At 41.4% G+C, this 14,938-nt stretch overlaps 1 protein-coding gene across 1 annotated transcript in view; it reads right to left on the reverse strand.

Annotated features, from left to right (window-relative positions):
• Window positions 1-6,660: 6,660 nt before the first annotated feature.
• cpne2 (copine II) overlaps window positions 6,661-14,938 on the reverse strand; it is a 54,988-nt gene continuing 46,710 nt past the window's right edge. The window contains exons 15-16 of the mRNA XM_079500981.1: window positions 8,258-8,494; window positions 6,661-6,784 (exon numbers count right to left, since the gene is read on the reverse strand). Of these exons, the coding sequence (XP_079357107.1) occupies window positions 6,677-6,784; window positions 8,258-8,494 (345 nt within the window). The 3' untranslated portion in view covers window positions 6,661-6,676. The remainder of the gene's footprint in view (window positions 6,785-8,257; window positions 8,495-14,938) is intronic.

The raw sequence follows: 14,938 nt of genomic DNA on the forward strand, positions 1-14,938 counted from the left end.
AAAGCATAATAACAATAATAATATTATACAAAAAAACGTGGAAAAAACAACAAAACAAGAAGAGACAAATCTACTGTACAGAGAAAATTGTTTCCGGAAGCAATCGATCCAGACTGATCCAATCTTCAAAAATGTTTCAAACCCTTTAGAATTTCTCAAAATATAAGTAATCTTCTCAAGAGGAACACAACTGTTCATTTCTGAGAACCATCTTGCGATAGGTGGGGCCACTGGGGGGGGAGTCAGACTTCCATGTTATTGCAATACATTTTCTAGCAACCCCGAGTGCAACCTCTATAAATTTGATTGAGTGTCTTCCTAGATTTGCTTTTTCTGCCTTTATTGGTAGTTATACAGTGAGTAGATTGAGAGAGATGGGGGTGACACACAGCAAAGGTAGACGGCATCAGGATTGGAACCCGCGGCATGATGCTGTCAGGTTGGATTTGCAGCAGCCTAGGTGCCTGGAGCCGCCTGGGCTGATTATAAATAATTGAAATGATCATCTCAAATAATTGGGATTAGAGTAATTATGTAATGATTGTGACAACCCTAGACCTGAGGTGAGTACTCCAGGGCCCCAGTAGCAGTGGTGAAAAGGGACTAATTAAGTACATATATACTCAAGACTTTTACTGTACTTCTTCTCCACTACATCTCAAAGGAAAATATTGTACTTTTACTCCACTATAATTATTTGAAAACTTTAGTTACTACTTAGGCCTCACTCAGACCTTTACTGCATTGCTGTATGCTTGTTGGATGAATGTTGTGTAGTGTCATGGCCGCCCCAATGCATTTCCAATGGAAGTCACATGGTTTGTAGTCCACATTTTGGACTACAAGCTGTTGTATGGCTTTCGGCTGTGTTTCGACTACGCCCCTCCCCCTCATACAACACAAATGTTGTGTCAAACCATGTGACTCCCATTGGAAATGCATTGGGGCGGCCATGACACTACACAACATTCATCCAACAAGCATACAGCAATGCAGTAAAGGTCTGAGTGAGGCCTTACTTTGTAGATTTGGATTAGTATTACAAAACATGAACTACTTTAAACTTTGGCTATTTGAAAATGGCAGATCTACAAGCTCACAACACGATGCGACGTGTTGTGTGCTTGTAGAACTGCTATTTTTCAAAAAATGTATTTTACTACACGTCAACTTGTGAATGGGGGCATTCTGCATAATAAGTACTTTTACTTTTTGGTACTTTATATTTTTACTGAAGTAAAATTTGATTACCGGACTTGTACTTGTAACAGTATTTCTACATTGTAGTATTGATACTTTTAAGTAGTACTTTTTCCACCACTGCCCGGTAGTGATAGCGGTCATGACAAGCCACATGAAAAAAGTAAACGATACTCATACATTTAAATGCTTATTTCAATGCATTATCAACAAATAAATGTTTTGTGTAGATGTGTATTCCCTTTTTTGATTCTCATCAGTCGAGTGTGCCACTCCTTTAGAATACATAGGCTACAACATTGCACCAACCAACCATATGTGCAAACTTTTCATGAATTATGTCCTTAAACTACCAGTTTTCAGCAAACGGTCAACGGATCATTTTCCAAGTTGTTTGTTTAATTTTACGTCCGGACGAGCTCGAGTCAGGACAGACTTCAGACGTGCCTCCTGGGCTCAGATCTGAACCCATTTGATTTGGCGTTAGGGACCCAAAGGTATTAAGCAAGCAATGAAGAGGAGCCACATTTACAAAAGACAACAAGGTAGGACCTATAATGAACCATTTGTATTCGAGTGTGACAAGGTGACCACAGACATTGTCACAAAAACGGACCAACGCCAACAGATTGTGCTGTAGGCTACATGCCCACAAGAGTGCACGCTTGCTGGGTGGTGTATGGACAAATGGCAAGCTATACTTTAGGTTCTTAATTTATTCAAGCAAACGCATCCAACTCTGCTCTGGATCATCAAATGTTCTAAATGGGGTTCAAGACTTTAAATAGGTTTGCCAGGAAACACCTGCAACCACTGATTGGGGTCAAATTGGGCCAAACCATTTCATTGTATCAGTGGACAAGGTCAGTGTGTGTCAAAGTGGAAAACTAAGTGAAATCAAAGTTAAAGATAGACTACAACTATATTAAATGTACATGTATTTTTGTGCCGATTGCTTTGTACATCACCCCATTTGGTGTATCTAATTCTAATGGGAGGGACTGTACCTGTTAACTACTGTTAAGTCTCCAAGCAGGTGTGTTATTTTGTATTTCTATTTTGTTAACAACCATGATTAAAATGCATTTCTGTTGATTATAGTATTGGCCTGATATTTGTATTTATGTCATTATAATGTTTGATTTATTTATGTATGAAGTAATTTAACTTAACTTAAAATCTGAAATGACAGCTGCTATTCCCGGTTTTAATGAGTTCAAAATATGGCCATATCTAGTTTACATTGGGGGTTAAACTGTTTTATTTTGTCCCAGTCTTGTTGACATCCTGAACCAAGCAATTTTGACACTGACGAAGGCCTGCGCGCCGAAACGCGTTTGTCTGTCTGGTATGACTGCTGCTGTGGAGCACTATTATATCATTATTAAACAAAGACTCTTACTCGACTGAGTAAGAGAGTGTGGATTTTATTCATTTTCTATATGTTCTCTTTGAATCTGCACCCAGCACACGCTTGAAACTTTATAAGACTGTCTGAGTAGAGCGGACCTTTTCCCTTGAAGACATCCTGAACCATCCATCCCCCACCTTCATTAATGTGGCCCACAGCAGGTTCAATCCGAATACTGGTACTGATATTGTCTTTGTTATGTCAATGTCATCCAAGGCCAGCCAGTGGAAATCATACCCAATTATAAATATCTTGGCACGATCATCGATAATAAATTGAAATTTGACGCAAACACTGACATGCTGTGCAAAAAGGGCCAGCAACGCCTTTACTGCCTAAGAAAATTGGCAAGGTTTAATGCGTGGACAAAAGCCTGATAAGACTGTTCTATAGTGCCTACATACTGTACATTCCGTTCTCCTGTATCTGTTGGTACGGTAACCTCATTATCAAAGATAGAAATTCCCTTGGGAGAATTGTGAAAACTGCTTCTAAAATTACTGGCATCCAATTGGCCTTTGATTTCTTCTATAATAGACAGCTGCTCAAAAAAGCCCTGTCCATCCGTTCAAATAGTGCCCACCCACTCAGTTTGGGGTATATGCTGCTGCCATCTGGCCTTCGCTTGTGTGTCCCTAGGACAACAAATAACGTAAGTACAAATACTCCTTTGTCCCTGCCTCGGTCCGAGCAGTTAATGCTGCCGAAAGAAGGTACAAAAAATGATGATGATGTTTTAGTACCTAGTACTTTGCTCACTTTGCTCTTGGCACTTTATGATGATGGTACTTTATGATGCTTCACCTTGTACTGTACTTGGTTGGCTACTCTTTTATTTTCTTATCCTTTTTATCAGTTGTGCACAGATGTGCCCATGCTATGTTGTCCTATGCTATGTTGTCACATGTCTGTTGCTGTGTTGTACTGTTTTTACGTTGCAAACCTCTACGATCTGCTGTAAACCAAATTGCCCCCCGGGGACATTAATAAAGAACTTGATGTAATGTAATGTAATGTATATGTATTTAAGTTTCTTCATACGCAGTTTGACATTTCTTTCAGTTTATTGACCTGAAAGGGGGAAATACACAACTTAAAAAAATAGCAACATGTTCAGAATCAGTACAAAGGTACACAGCAATACACATATTAGTACAACAGAGTACACTAACATTTGAGCACTGCATAAAAGATCACATGAAAGAAACAAGTCTATTGGCTTGTCATGACTTTCATTAGAAATGTACATTCGATAATATATGCATTTCAAATTCAAAAGCTCCCAATTATGCATCGGGAAAGTGTAAAGTAATGTGGCCATCTCAATTGAAACGTGTCATTCTTTGCCACGTGTCGACTCTCAGCGTATTTTCCAGTCATTTCACAAAATCTCTTACAAAATTAGAATACATCATAATAAAAAAAGAAAAACATGCATTTGTCACTGTCAGCATTGCTTTGTAAACTGAGTTGATATTTGCAACATGCAGAGGTTATTTGACATCTTCAGCAGGACATGCTTAAAGGACCACTTCACCACTTTTCAACCTATCTTCATATAATAGGTCCTCACTAATAATCATGAAAAAATGGTGCAATTTTTTTCTACTCGGTCTGTGTCTCATAGGAGGGCTGTGGGCAGTTCAGAAACCGTCTTCCAGTGACATTAGGTTTAGGTTTAGGTTTAGGTTTATTTATTTAGCATGTAGTACAAAAAATAGACAATACATATCAAACAAAAATACAATGCAAGGAAAGGAAGAAGCCAGCTGGCTTATTTGGAATCCTTTCCTGTATGAGGTCATTGATTTAATCATCATCGATGGGGAATACAAGCTAATAGAAACTGCAGGCTTTCTAGTCCTGAAAAGTTGCAATGCGAAAATGGAAGCCATCGTTCTCACGATAATGAAAATCTAAATTTAAAAATAATCTTGTTTAAAAAAAAATCTGCCTAATGATGATGTCACTGGAAGACGGTTTCTATACTGCCCACAGCTGTCCTATGATTATTAGTGAGGACCTATTATAGGACCTATTATATGAAGATAGGTTGAAAAGTGGTGAAGTGGTCCTTTAATTTATACCCTGTTGTACAAGAGTGTATCGCACACCAGAAAACAGCCAATCTACAAGTAAAGCTCACAACGCATCTTGTAGATCTGTCATTTTGCCGTATGATACATTGTACAACAAAGTATATACCGGTACTCAGGCTTCAGTATTAGGCTATACGATTTTTTTATTATTATTATTTCTTTTTTTACAAATCAATAAATGGACCACCTAGGTTGGCTATGTACAGTATGGTAGAAGTCTCCCTGCATTCTTCATTGTGTATCTATCCTATATATCTACCCTGTATTTGTGTTGGCGTTATCACTAGACACTATTCTCTTTATGGTTTTGTCAGGTACATGGAACGTATTAAGCATAATGTAACATAAAGCGCATTTTATTTATGTACAATGAACAATTCCTCTTCGGTGCTGCATGGAGCAACAGTCCTGCAGCAGTGCATCTGTTAAGATTGTATGCTTATGCTGTACAAAGTGTACATTGTAAGCAGTCAGTGGACATGTTGTAGACATGTGTAGGTATTTGTGCCTCTGTCCAGGCTCAAAATGTTGAGCCCTTTTTGCACATTTACACTTTTTATTTTATTTTCTTACATTGTCTAAAGTACGCAGAGATTGCCATTCAATGCATTATTGATTATCAAAGTGATGTGTATATATAATATTGTGAATTTGTCTACTATGACTGCGTTTTTGGGTTCTTGTTGGCTATGTTATTTGTATCAACACGGACAGAGGAAGGTGTCGCACCCTACGGACACTATACAATGTGACACTTTTGTTGTTGACAGCCATAGTATAACGCTGACGAAGGCTATACGCCGAAACGTGTACGTTGTGCTGTCTGCTCTGCAGCATACTGTGCCAATATAAAATAATAAAAAGTGCCTTAAACCAAATGACATGTCCGTGAGTGCTGGTATTCTCTCCTTAGAGAATTTCTTGTAAAGTCAAAATGTTAACCACGAGAACATGAACATGGAATACGGCCTACTTACAGTATCCATCCTTTGAAAAGGCTCCAGGTGGCAAAGTGGGTGTATTTCAATCAATAATATTTTCTTTTCTTTTTTTTTTAACTTAGGAGCTAAGTTTACACCAAGGGGGCTCTATGTATCACACAGTATCAATCACATAACATATACACATGCATACATTTGTGATCTTTGATCTCAATGGGTTCCTTTTTCATAAGCTAAAATAATTTCAATACCATAATGTACCTGCATAATAACAATAAAGTATTTTCTGAGACACCTGCCACACATGCAAGGTCCTTTATCTCAATTTTTACATTATCGACAGCCTGTTTCCTGTTTTATAGACACTAATTAAACAGAAAGCATTTCAATTTTGATAGTCTCATGACCACTTCACCACTTTTCAACATCTCTTCATATAATTGGTCCTCACTAATGTTCATGATAAAACATCACCATTTTTTCCTACTCAGTCTGTGTCTCATAGGAGGGCTTTGGGCAGTTCGGACACCCGTCCACCAGTGACATCATCATTAGGCAGATTTTTTTAAACAAGATTTGTTTTAAAATATATTTAGATTTTTATTATCGTGAGAACGATGGCTTCAACCTTTGCATTGCAACTTTTCAGGAAAAGAAAGCCTGCCGTTTCTATTAGCTTGGATTCACCATCGATAATGTCACTGGTGGACGGGTTTCTGAACTGCCCACAGCCCTCCTATGAGACACAGACTGAGTAGAAAAAAATATTTTATCATGAACATTAGTTAGGACCAATTATAGGAAGAGAAGTTGAAAAGTGGTGAAGTGGTCCTTCAAGACCTATTCAAAACCTTTGTATTATGAGAACCTAGCAAATGGATTAATCAGATTGACTGTATGTTTGTGTCTGCAAATTGTTCTTTTGTTCAATTGCAGCTGATGTACACACTTTCATGGCATAGTTTTGGCAATTGATATATATATTATAACGTAGTATAATATACACTTATGGCCTCCGGGGCTTCTCACTCAGGCGCTGCGTTGGAAGGCGACATATTCCGTTGTTTGAAGTACTGGGTGACTTGTTGAGGCAGCTCAGCTAGCACTGACTTGGCTAGAGTCTCCTTTGGAGCCTGAGAAATAAAATACACACACACACGCACGCACGCACGCACGCACGCACGCACGCACGCACGCACGCACACACACACACACACACACAGACATGAGTTTAAGGAACCGTTAATACAAATGAACTGCATGCATATGTGTTTATTAGGTTGCACACACGTGGTGAAAAACAACCATGCTGTTTTCGTGCTCAGACGCACCCACCCAGCCAGCCAGCCACCCAGCCACCCACACACGTAGCTCCGTAAGGGAGTGGTTGCACCACTCAAAAAATAAAGGCTTTTCACGTTTTCACCAGATGAGTGCCTTATTGTTTTTTTCCTTTGTTGTACGTTTTGAGTCTCCAACCAAAGAGCACCTTCATTATACTTTTTTGGACTTCTGAGCACACCACGTTTTAGATATATAAAAAAAACAAAAAACAGACAGACACAAGGTCTCATGAATGTGTTTGTACAGAGACAAATGTGTTTGTGGCAAGACTTGCATGTATGTGGCAAAATGTTTATTAATACATAATAATAATAAATACATTTATTATAAAGTTCTTAGTATTTTTTGAGCGTTGCCAATTCGGCCAAACGCCATGGCGAGCCGCCAAGTGGCATGGCTACCGGTCGCGGTCGAACTTGGATCTCGCTGTCTCTCTGCCAAGCACTCCCAAGAGTGACTGAGTGTGTATGTCCGAGTGCGACCTATTGACCCTGTCTGAGTACGACCTATTGACCCCTGCAGTGCAGCTGATGTCCTCTCTAACCTAGCAGGACACCAGCTATTTGTGTTGGTCATTTTATTAGATCTTCCTGTTCTTTCCTTGAGCTTCCTACTGTATGTAGTGGGTATTATGCTTACACATTTTTTTATTTTTTTATTTTTTTAGTCCTAAATGTCATCCTGTATTTGTTGTTACTGACAGCTGTGTAACATTTGCCTCTTCGCTTGGCCAGTTCACACTTGTTAAAGAGACCGTGTTAGACCCCATTTTGTGCAACCCATGGGGGTAAATGCCAAATGAGTAACTGCTGAGTAGCTATCTGCATCTACCATTTGTAGCTATGAAAAAACAAATCATATTCCACTTCACTATGGGCAAAATTAATTGGTAGTGCCACAAGAATCAGAGCCAAAATGTTTCCAAACAGTTTACACCTGAAATGGATGGAGGGTGATTATTTGTCTTAACTTATTTCTCACTCAGTGGGCACCTATTGCATGCATGTCTGCCCTGAACTCGTTTGTGATCTTTCCCAAGCTTTCTTCCCTTTCTTTTTAGTTTTTTCCCCTTCTCCATATTATGGGTTTTTCCCTCACCCAAATTAGTGTCTAAGGACATGGGTTGAGTTGAGTTGTTACTTGTTTGTTTCCCCTTTAGGCCTGTAGAGGCCTGTGTGCGCTTATACAAATAAATGCGTGTGTTCGACAGTCCAAGCAATAAAGAAAGAAAAGTATACATTTCTATCTTTATGAATACTCACATTGCGGAAGTCCCTGAAAGGGACAAACTGGACAATGTCACGAACCGCCTCCTCTCCTGTGTTGGAGCGCAGGACGCTGGCGTCTCCGTCCAAGAACTCCATGGCGGCGAAGTCGGCGTTGCCCACACCGATGATGATGATGGACATGGGGAGCTTGGCGGCCTGCACGATGGCGTGACGCGTCTCGTCCATGTCACTGATGACGCCATCCGTGATGATGAGGAGAGTGAAGTACTGCTGCAGAGAGAAAGAGAGATGAGGAGAAGGAGGAACGCTAGACAGATGGAAAGAACAGTCCGTCTGTGGAATGGGAAGGTTCCCGGATCAATCCCCTGCTTCTCCTCAAAGTGTCACTGAAGCTACACAGTAACTGGCCTTGACAAGCAGGCTGGTGCCTCAGGGTGCATGTGTTTGGTCCGACAGGCATTAGTCCTACACCCTATACCCAATACCCAAGCCTAAACCTAACCTCACAGGAAGCCATGTTTTAACCTGCCATGGGTTAAATGGTAAATGGTAAATGGTGCATTTATATAGCGCCTTTATCCAAGGCGCTTTACATAGATTGTGCATTACATTCACCCATTCACACACACATTCATACACCGATTGCGGCGGAAGCCATGCAAGGTACCAACCAGCACATCGGGAACAAATTGGGGTTCAGTGTCTTGCCCAAGGACACATCGACATGTAGACAGGAGGAGCCGGGATTCGAACCGCCGACCCATGGATCATTGGATGACCTGCTCTACCTCCTGAGCCACAGTCGGGTTAGTTTTAACCTGCCACGCATGTCGGGAGCCACGGGTTAGTTTTAACCTTCCATGCATGTCGGGAGCCACAGGTTAGTTGTAACCGGCCACACATGTCGGAAGCGACGGTGTTAGTATATCTAGCCAACGTATGCACCGCGGTGCCTCGCATGGCTATACCTCAGCTGTCGCGATTGTGTGAACGTAAAAGCTTAGGTTGTAAATGGTTTTGAGTGGATGTTTCATGCTGGCAGACTACTGATTAATTTGTAGTATAGCTGGCTTTATGTTGATTCCTTTTGATGTTGATTTTGTGTGCATGCATGCTTTTCTTTATTATTTCATTTTGAGTTGCAGTGTTTTGGAAGCCAGTCTATATTAGTGGCAGTGGCAGCAGGTCAGCATTGATGACTCCAATTAGACAAGTAAATTGAACAGGTGCAGGGCATGAGCTAATGACTTCATTGCTAGGCTACTATTGGTGCCGGGGTGGAAGGCTCTCCCTATTTAAGGTAGACAAAGCAGGAAAGGGCGCACACCAGTATTGGTGAGGTGCTGGCCTAAGGCAGTAAATAAGTAAAAATAAGAAAAGGCCGCACACACGTAGCCACGATGCTGTATATTTATTGAAAAGAAACCAACGTTTCGACCTTTCTGCCTTAGATGGGAATTCATCTTAAAATCGTCTCATAAGAATTGTGGTCCAAGAATAAACAAACTGGCTCGGCGATATTGTCGGGGAGTCTCTGTATCGTTTACGACGTCAGTCATATTTGATAGTCGTTGAAAATGTAACTAATTCGGCAGCAGTAACTTTAGCGTTTTCTTGCAATCAGTCTTCATATCCATGAGTGAAACGGGCGGGATGATTTGTTTATTTTTCAAGTACAGTTCTTATGAGGCGATCTAAGTGTCCCCTATGGGGATTATAATACAAATAAAAAAGTACACGAACCAGTGGACTTAGCGCCCTCTAGTGATATCAGACTTCGGTGCTCTATCTATAGTGTCACATCTTAGAACTGAATTTTATTGTTCACACTAGTTCACACTACTCTGTAACAGACTAAAGCACTATAATAATAACACCCGTCTGTGTATGTGTATGTGTGATTGGGTGAATTGTAAGGTGCAAATAGGAAGCGAACGCAGCTCGCAAATTGCAATAACAACAATTAGAATAAATTGCGTACTTTTTTAAGGTTTTTTTTTTGTTCTCTTTTTTTTAAGTTACGTTTTTTTTTTAGTTAAGTTTGTGTGTGTGTGTGTGTGTGTGTGTGTGTGTGTGTGTGTGTGTGTGTGTGTGTGTGTGTGTGTGACAGCTGCGCCCTCTGGTGACGGGCGGGTGGTGTTACAGCGTGACACACACACAGACAGACAGACAGACAGACAGACACACAGACATGTTCTGCTAGGTCTCATAGTTAGTGCTCACTGCGTTCGCAATCACTGCGTTCGCAATCACTGCGTTCGCAATCAGTACACCTTTACCATCTCTGTTCTCGGTCAGACTGTCTTTGATCTATCTGGTTCCTAGTGTTTGTTTTCCCCATGGTGTTTGTTTGATCACATTTAAAGATGGAGTGCCGTGATTTTTTTCCACCCTAAAACATGATCATCAGGTCTTATTGTTATATAAGGAGGTATAATGTTTTCAAAAACGTGTACAGTATTTGTTAAAATGCTGTTTTTATGTGGGCACGCCCACCAGTTCATTAAGTATGCCTGGTTTGCCTGGTGGGTGGTGATGGGTGGTGATCCACCTGAACTGAAGCCACACCCACAGCTGTAGCTGTATGATAAAGGGGGAGGGGTTAGGGGAGGGGCTGATAGTGTGGTGTCACTATATTACTGTTTATTTCATTGGCCCGTTTGACTGTCAAGGGTTCAGCCTCCAGGAAGAAACCCTAAATACAAGGTTAATACACCATTGCACATAAAAACGACTCCAGGATGTCTAATGAAGTACTGTCACCTCATAGACACATGAAAAATTGTGGCACTCCATCTTTAATATTTGATTTGTTTGGTTAGACTGATTTCTCTTTTGATTTTGGCGAACTTCACTATGATGATTTGGATTTCTGCCTTCTCCCTGTTTGGATTTGTTACAGGCGTTTATCAGTGAAGACGTGCTGTTTCTTTGATTTCTACTCAATGTCCCGAGCCTTTCTCTGTGCCCGATGATGCTCTGATCTGTTCTTCTGAGTCATTATTACAGATGGAAGGGATAGAAAAACAAGTGCAAAAACGAGAGACGGGCAGAAAACAGAAATAAATGTTAGTCCCTCTCTTTCGCATTCTGTTGCACTTCATTCATATGACTGATCATGCCATCTGCCCACCAGCGCACGTCCAAACCACAGATAAAAGAGGAAGCACCGGCATGAGGACGAGTTGAAAGAATGGGGGGATCATGGATGAATTGGACCAATCTTGATTTAGTTTGAGTTCATTAGTCGCAGTCCTTTGAATAAAATTCAATTTAATTCTAATTAATTAATTCATTTTAATTTAATTTTAGTCATATATTACTCATCTTAAATGTTTTAGTTCAGTTGACTAAATATCATGTGAGTTTAGTCGACTACAGTTGATTTTGTTTAAAAAATAATATATATTTTGGTGGGCCTTTGATGCCGTCGTAAATGGCAGATTTTATACTTGGTTGGTTGCATGCTGAAAATAGCCGATCTACAACTGCAAGCTCACTGTGATCTTGTAAATCTGCTTTTTTCAGAGAGCAACACCCGAGCGCAACCAAACATAAAAGTAATGAAGTTGGTACAACGTAGGTTCAGGAGGGAAGACCACACTGGAGAACAATCTCCTCCCGTCATGTAATCGCCACCAATCTGATTGATATCAACTCCTCCTAATCTCACCTGCAGTGATTCCCTGATATCAACTCCTCCCTTATCTCCACCGTCCAAGCTAAACAAGGACGGTACCCCGCTGTGCCCACCAGCATCCATGCACAGTTTTCTCGCATCCCACCTCCACCCCATTCTCCTACCCATGCATGTAACTAATCTTCTCTCTCCCGCATCTGACTAACCTCTCTCTCTCATATGCATCCATTCTCACGCAGGTTTTCCAGGGGGACTCAGTCACGTCTGATCGTCGATCGATCACGGGCCCCAAAGCCAAATTCCCCAGGGTCCTCCGCCCCCCCGCCCCCTCCTCTCCATCCCTCTTCCCTGCCGCCCCCCATCCCAGCTCGCCTCTCCCTCAACCTCCATTCCAACCTCCAGCCTTTCTCACTAAGGCACCCTCTTCTCCTCTTCAGTCCAACAAACCCCTTCAGCCCAACAACTAACCATTTTTCATTCCTTCCACAGTTCCTCATCATACAATACATTTACCTGTTTAACGTTTCAATAAATACAACCAAACTTGATTCTTTGTTTTGATGGTGTGGTCTTTACTAGTGAGCCCCTCATTAACATTTTAGTCTAGTTTTTATTTGTCAACTAATTTGTAAATACATTTAGACTTTTCGCCATAGTTGTAGTCGACGGAATGAACACTGCCCTAGTGCGCGACAGATAAATGAACACTGCCCCAGTGCGCGGCAGATAAATGAACACTGCCCCAGTGTGCGACAGATAAATGAACACTGCCCCAGTGTGCGACAGATAAATGAACACTGCCCCAGTGCGCGGCAGATAAATGAACACTGCCCCAGTGTGCGACAGATAAATGAACACTGCCCCAGTGTGCGACAGATAAATGAACACTGCCCCAGTGCGCGGCAGATAAATGAACACTGCCCCAGTGCACGACAGATAAATGAATACTGCCCCAGTGCGCGACAGATAAATGAACACTGCCCCAGTGCACGACAGATAAATGAACACTGCCCCAGTGCGCGACAGATAAATGAACACTGCCCCAGTGCGCGGCAGATAAATGAACACTGCCCCAGTGCACGACAGATAAATGAATACTGCCCCAGTGCGCGACAGATAAATGAACACTGCCCCAGTGCACGACAGATAAATGAACACTGCCCCAGTGCGCGACAGATAAATGAACACTGCCCCAGTGCGCGACAGATAAATGAACACTGCCCCAGTGTGCGACAGATAAATGAACACTGCCCCAGTGCACGACAGATAAATGAACACTGCCCCAGTGCACGACAGATAAATGAACACTGCCCCAGTGCGCGACAGATAAATGAACACTGCCCCAGTGCGCGACAGATAAAGAGGAAGGCATGAAGAGGAGAGAAAGGGGGATGGATGAATTGGACTGAAAGGTGCAGGAACAGAAAAGCAGAGCAGTTGGGGGGAAAGACCTGGGGGAAAGGATTAGGCCTTGGAAAATGGGATAATCCAAGGTACTGTAGAGGAGAATATCTTTACCACAAAGCAGGACACACAGGCAAGGCGGAGAAATTGCTTTCACGAGTGCCATGCCCTGCAGGAGAGGAGAGGGTGCCTTAGTGAGAAAGGCTGCAGGGAAGCGCTGTCACAAAACGTCGTAAGTGCCAAAGTGACACAAACCCAACAGACAGTAGTGCAAAGTATAGCATCCTGAAGCCTGATGTGACGCGGTGTGAGCTTGTAAATCTGCTGTTTTTGACAAGCAACACTGCCATATGACAGGATATAAATTAAGCTGATTTAACAAGTTATATGGATTCTGCTACGTGGTCCTTAGCTGCACGTGTCGTATAAAAATATATATTTTCATTAATATTTTTCTTTGGTTGTCTTGACTTGTGTTGTTTTCTTCTTGCGTGTGTGTGTTGTTGGTTTTTTGTATTTTTAGTTTTTGTTACTCTGTTTATCTCTCAGTTTATTTCTGCATTTGTTAAAAAACTGGGTTAGGGTTAGGGTTAAAATCGAATAAACAGAATGTTAAAAAAAAAGAAAAGAAGAAAAGAAAAGAAAATATAGCTGCAAGCAGCGATAAGGCGGGACCAAGCAGGAAGGCAATAAGCAATATGCACAATAAGCCATAGAAACCTGGAAGACTGAACTTGAGATAAGAAAAAGAACACCTTGTAATTGTGATTGTGTCGGTTTTAATTGTGTGTGTGGGGGGCAGGCTTCTTGAAGACTCATATGCTGAGTTGGCAGTGCCCGGATTTGAACCCATGAACAAAGGCAAGAGCCCTACCTACTGAGCTATCCAGAGCTATTCAGTGTTTTAAATAACAATTATGTGTCTCCTGGTTTTGGGATTTCATTATCCATTACTACAGTGTGTACAAACTTCTCTTCAACTGAGATTTCAGATAATGGTCCATAGATTGTGTGTAGAATGTTTCAAGCCAATTGCTGAAAAATCCAGGCAGAAAAGCAATATCTGAGGGCGGAGCTTACTGGTCAAAGTGACAGATGTGTTCCCCATGAGTCAAGGAACATGTGGAAACAAGTGCCATGACTTTTGGCCAAACGAGGCATGAGTTATGCTTGTTCAAAGGTTTTATAAAATAGAAGAAAAAAAATGCTATAGCACCGATTGGAGTAAGACTCCAGTGCTATTTGGCATGACCCTCTACAATATTGTAAAGTTTCACAAGCATGTGACACTGGCACTGCATGAAACAGCCATTTTCATTGGCTCATAAAACCTTTATTCACTTAAAAGAAATGTACTTCCGATGTTTTGGTCCAAAGTTAATGTGTAGAGGTTTTCATGCATTTTGATCAAAGATCCTGGGAGGAGATAGATTTGAACTGTTTTTCAAATAATTCAAAATGGCGGGTGATCTAAAGGTCAGAGGTCAAAAGTAAGAGTTACTTGTTCGGCATGAGGAGACGCATATGTGTATCGAAGTTTCATTGCAGACGGTCAAACAGTTCATGAGCTATGCGTGGTCAAAGTTCGCATTTTCAATTGAGTGCTATAGCGCCACCCTTTGGCCAATGGTCATGGGCTTTGCATCCTTTGGCATGGCCCTCTACCATAT

The sequence above is a fragment of the Electrona antarctica genome (assembly GCF_951216825.1).
Source record: "Electrona antarctica genome assembly, chromosome: 5".
NCBI classification, from domain to species: Eukaryota; Metazoa; Chordata; class Actinopteri; order Myctophiformes; family Myctophidae; genus Electrona; species Electrona antarctica.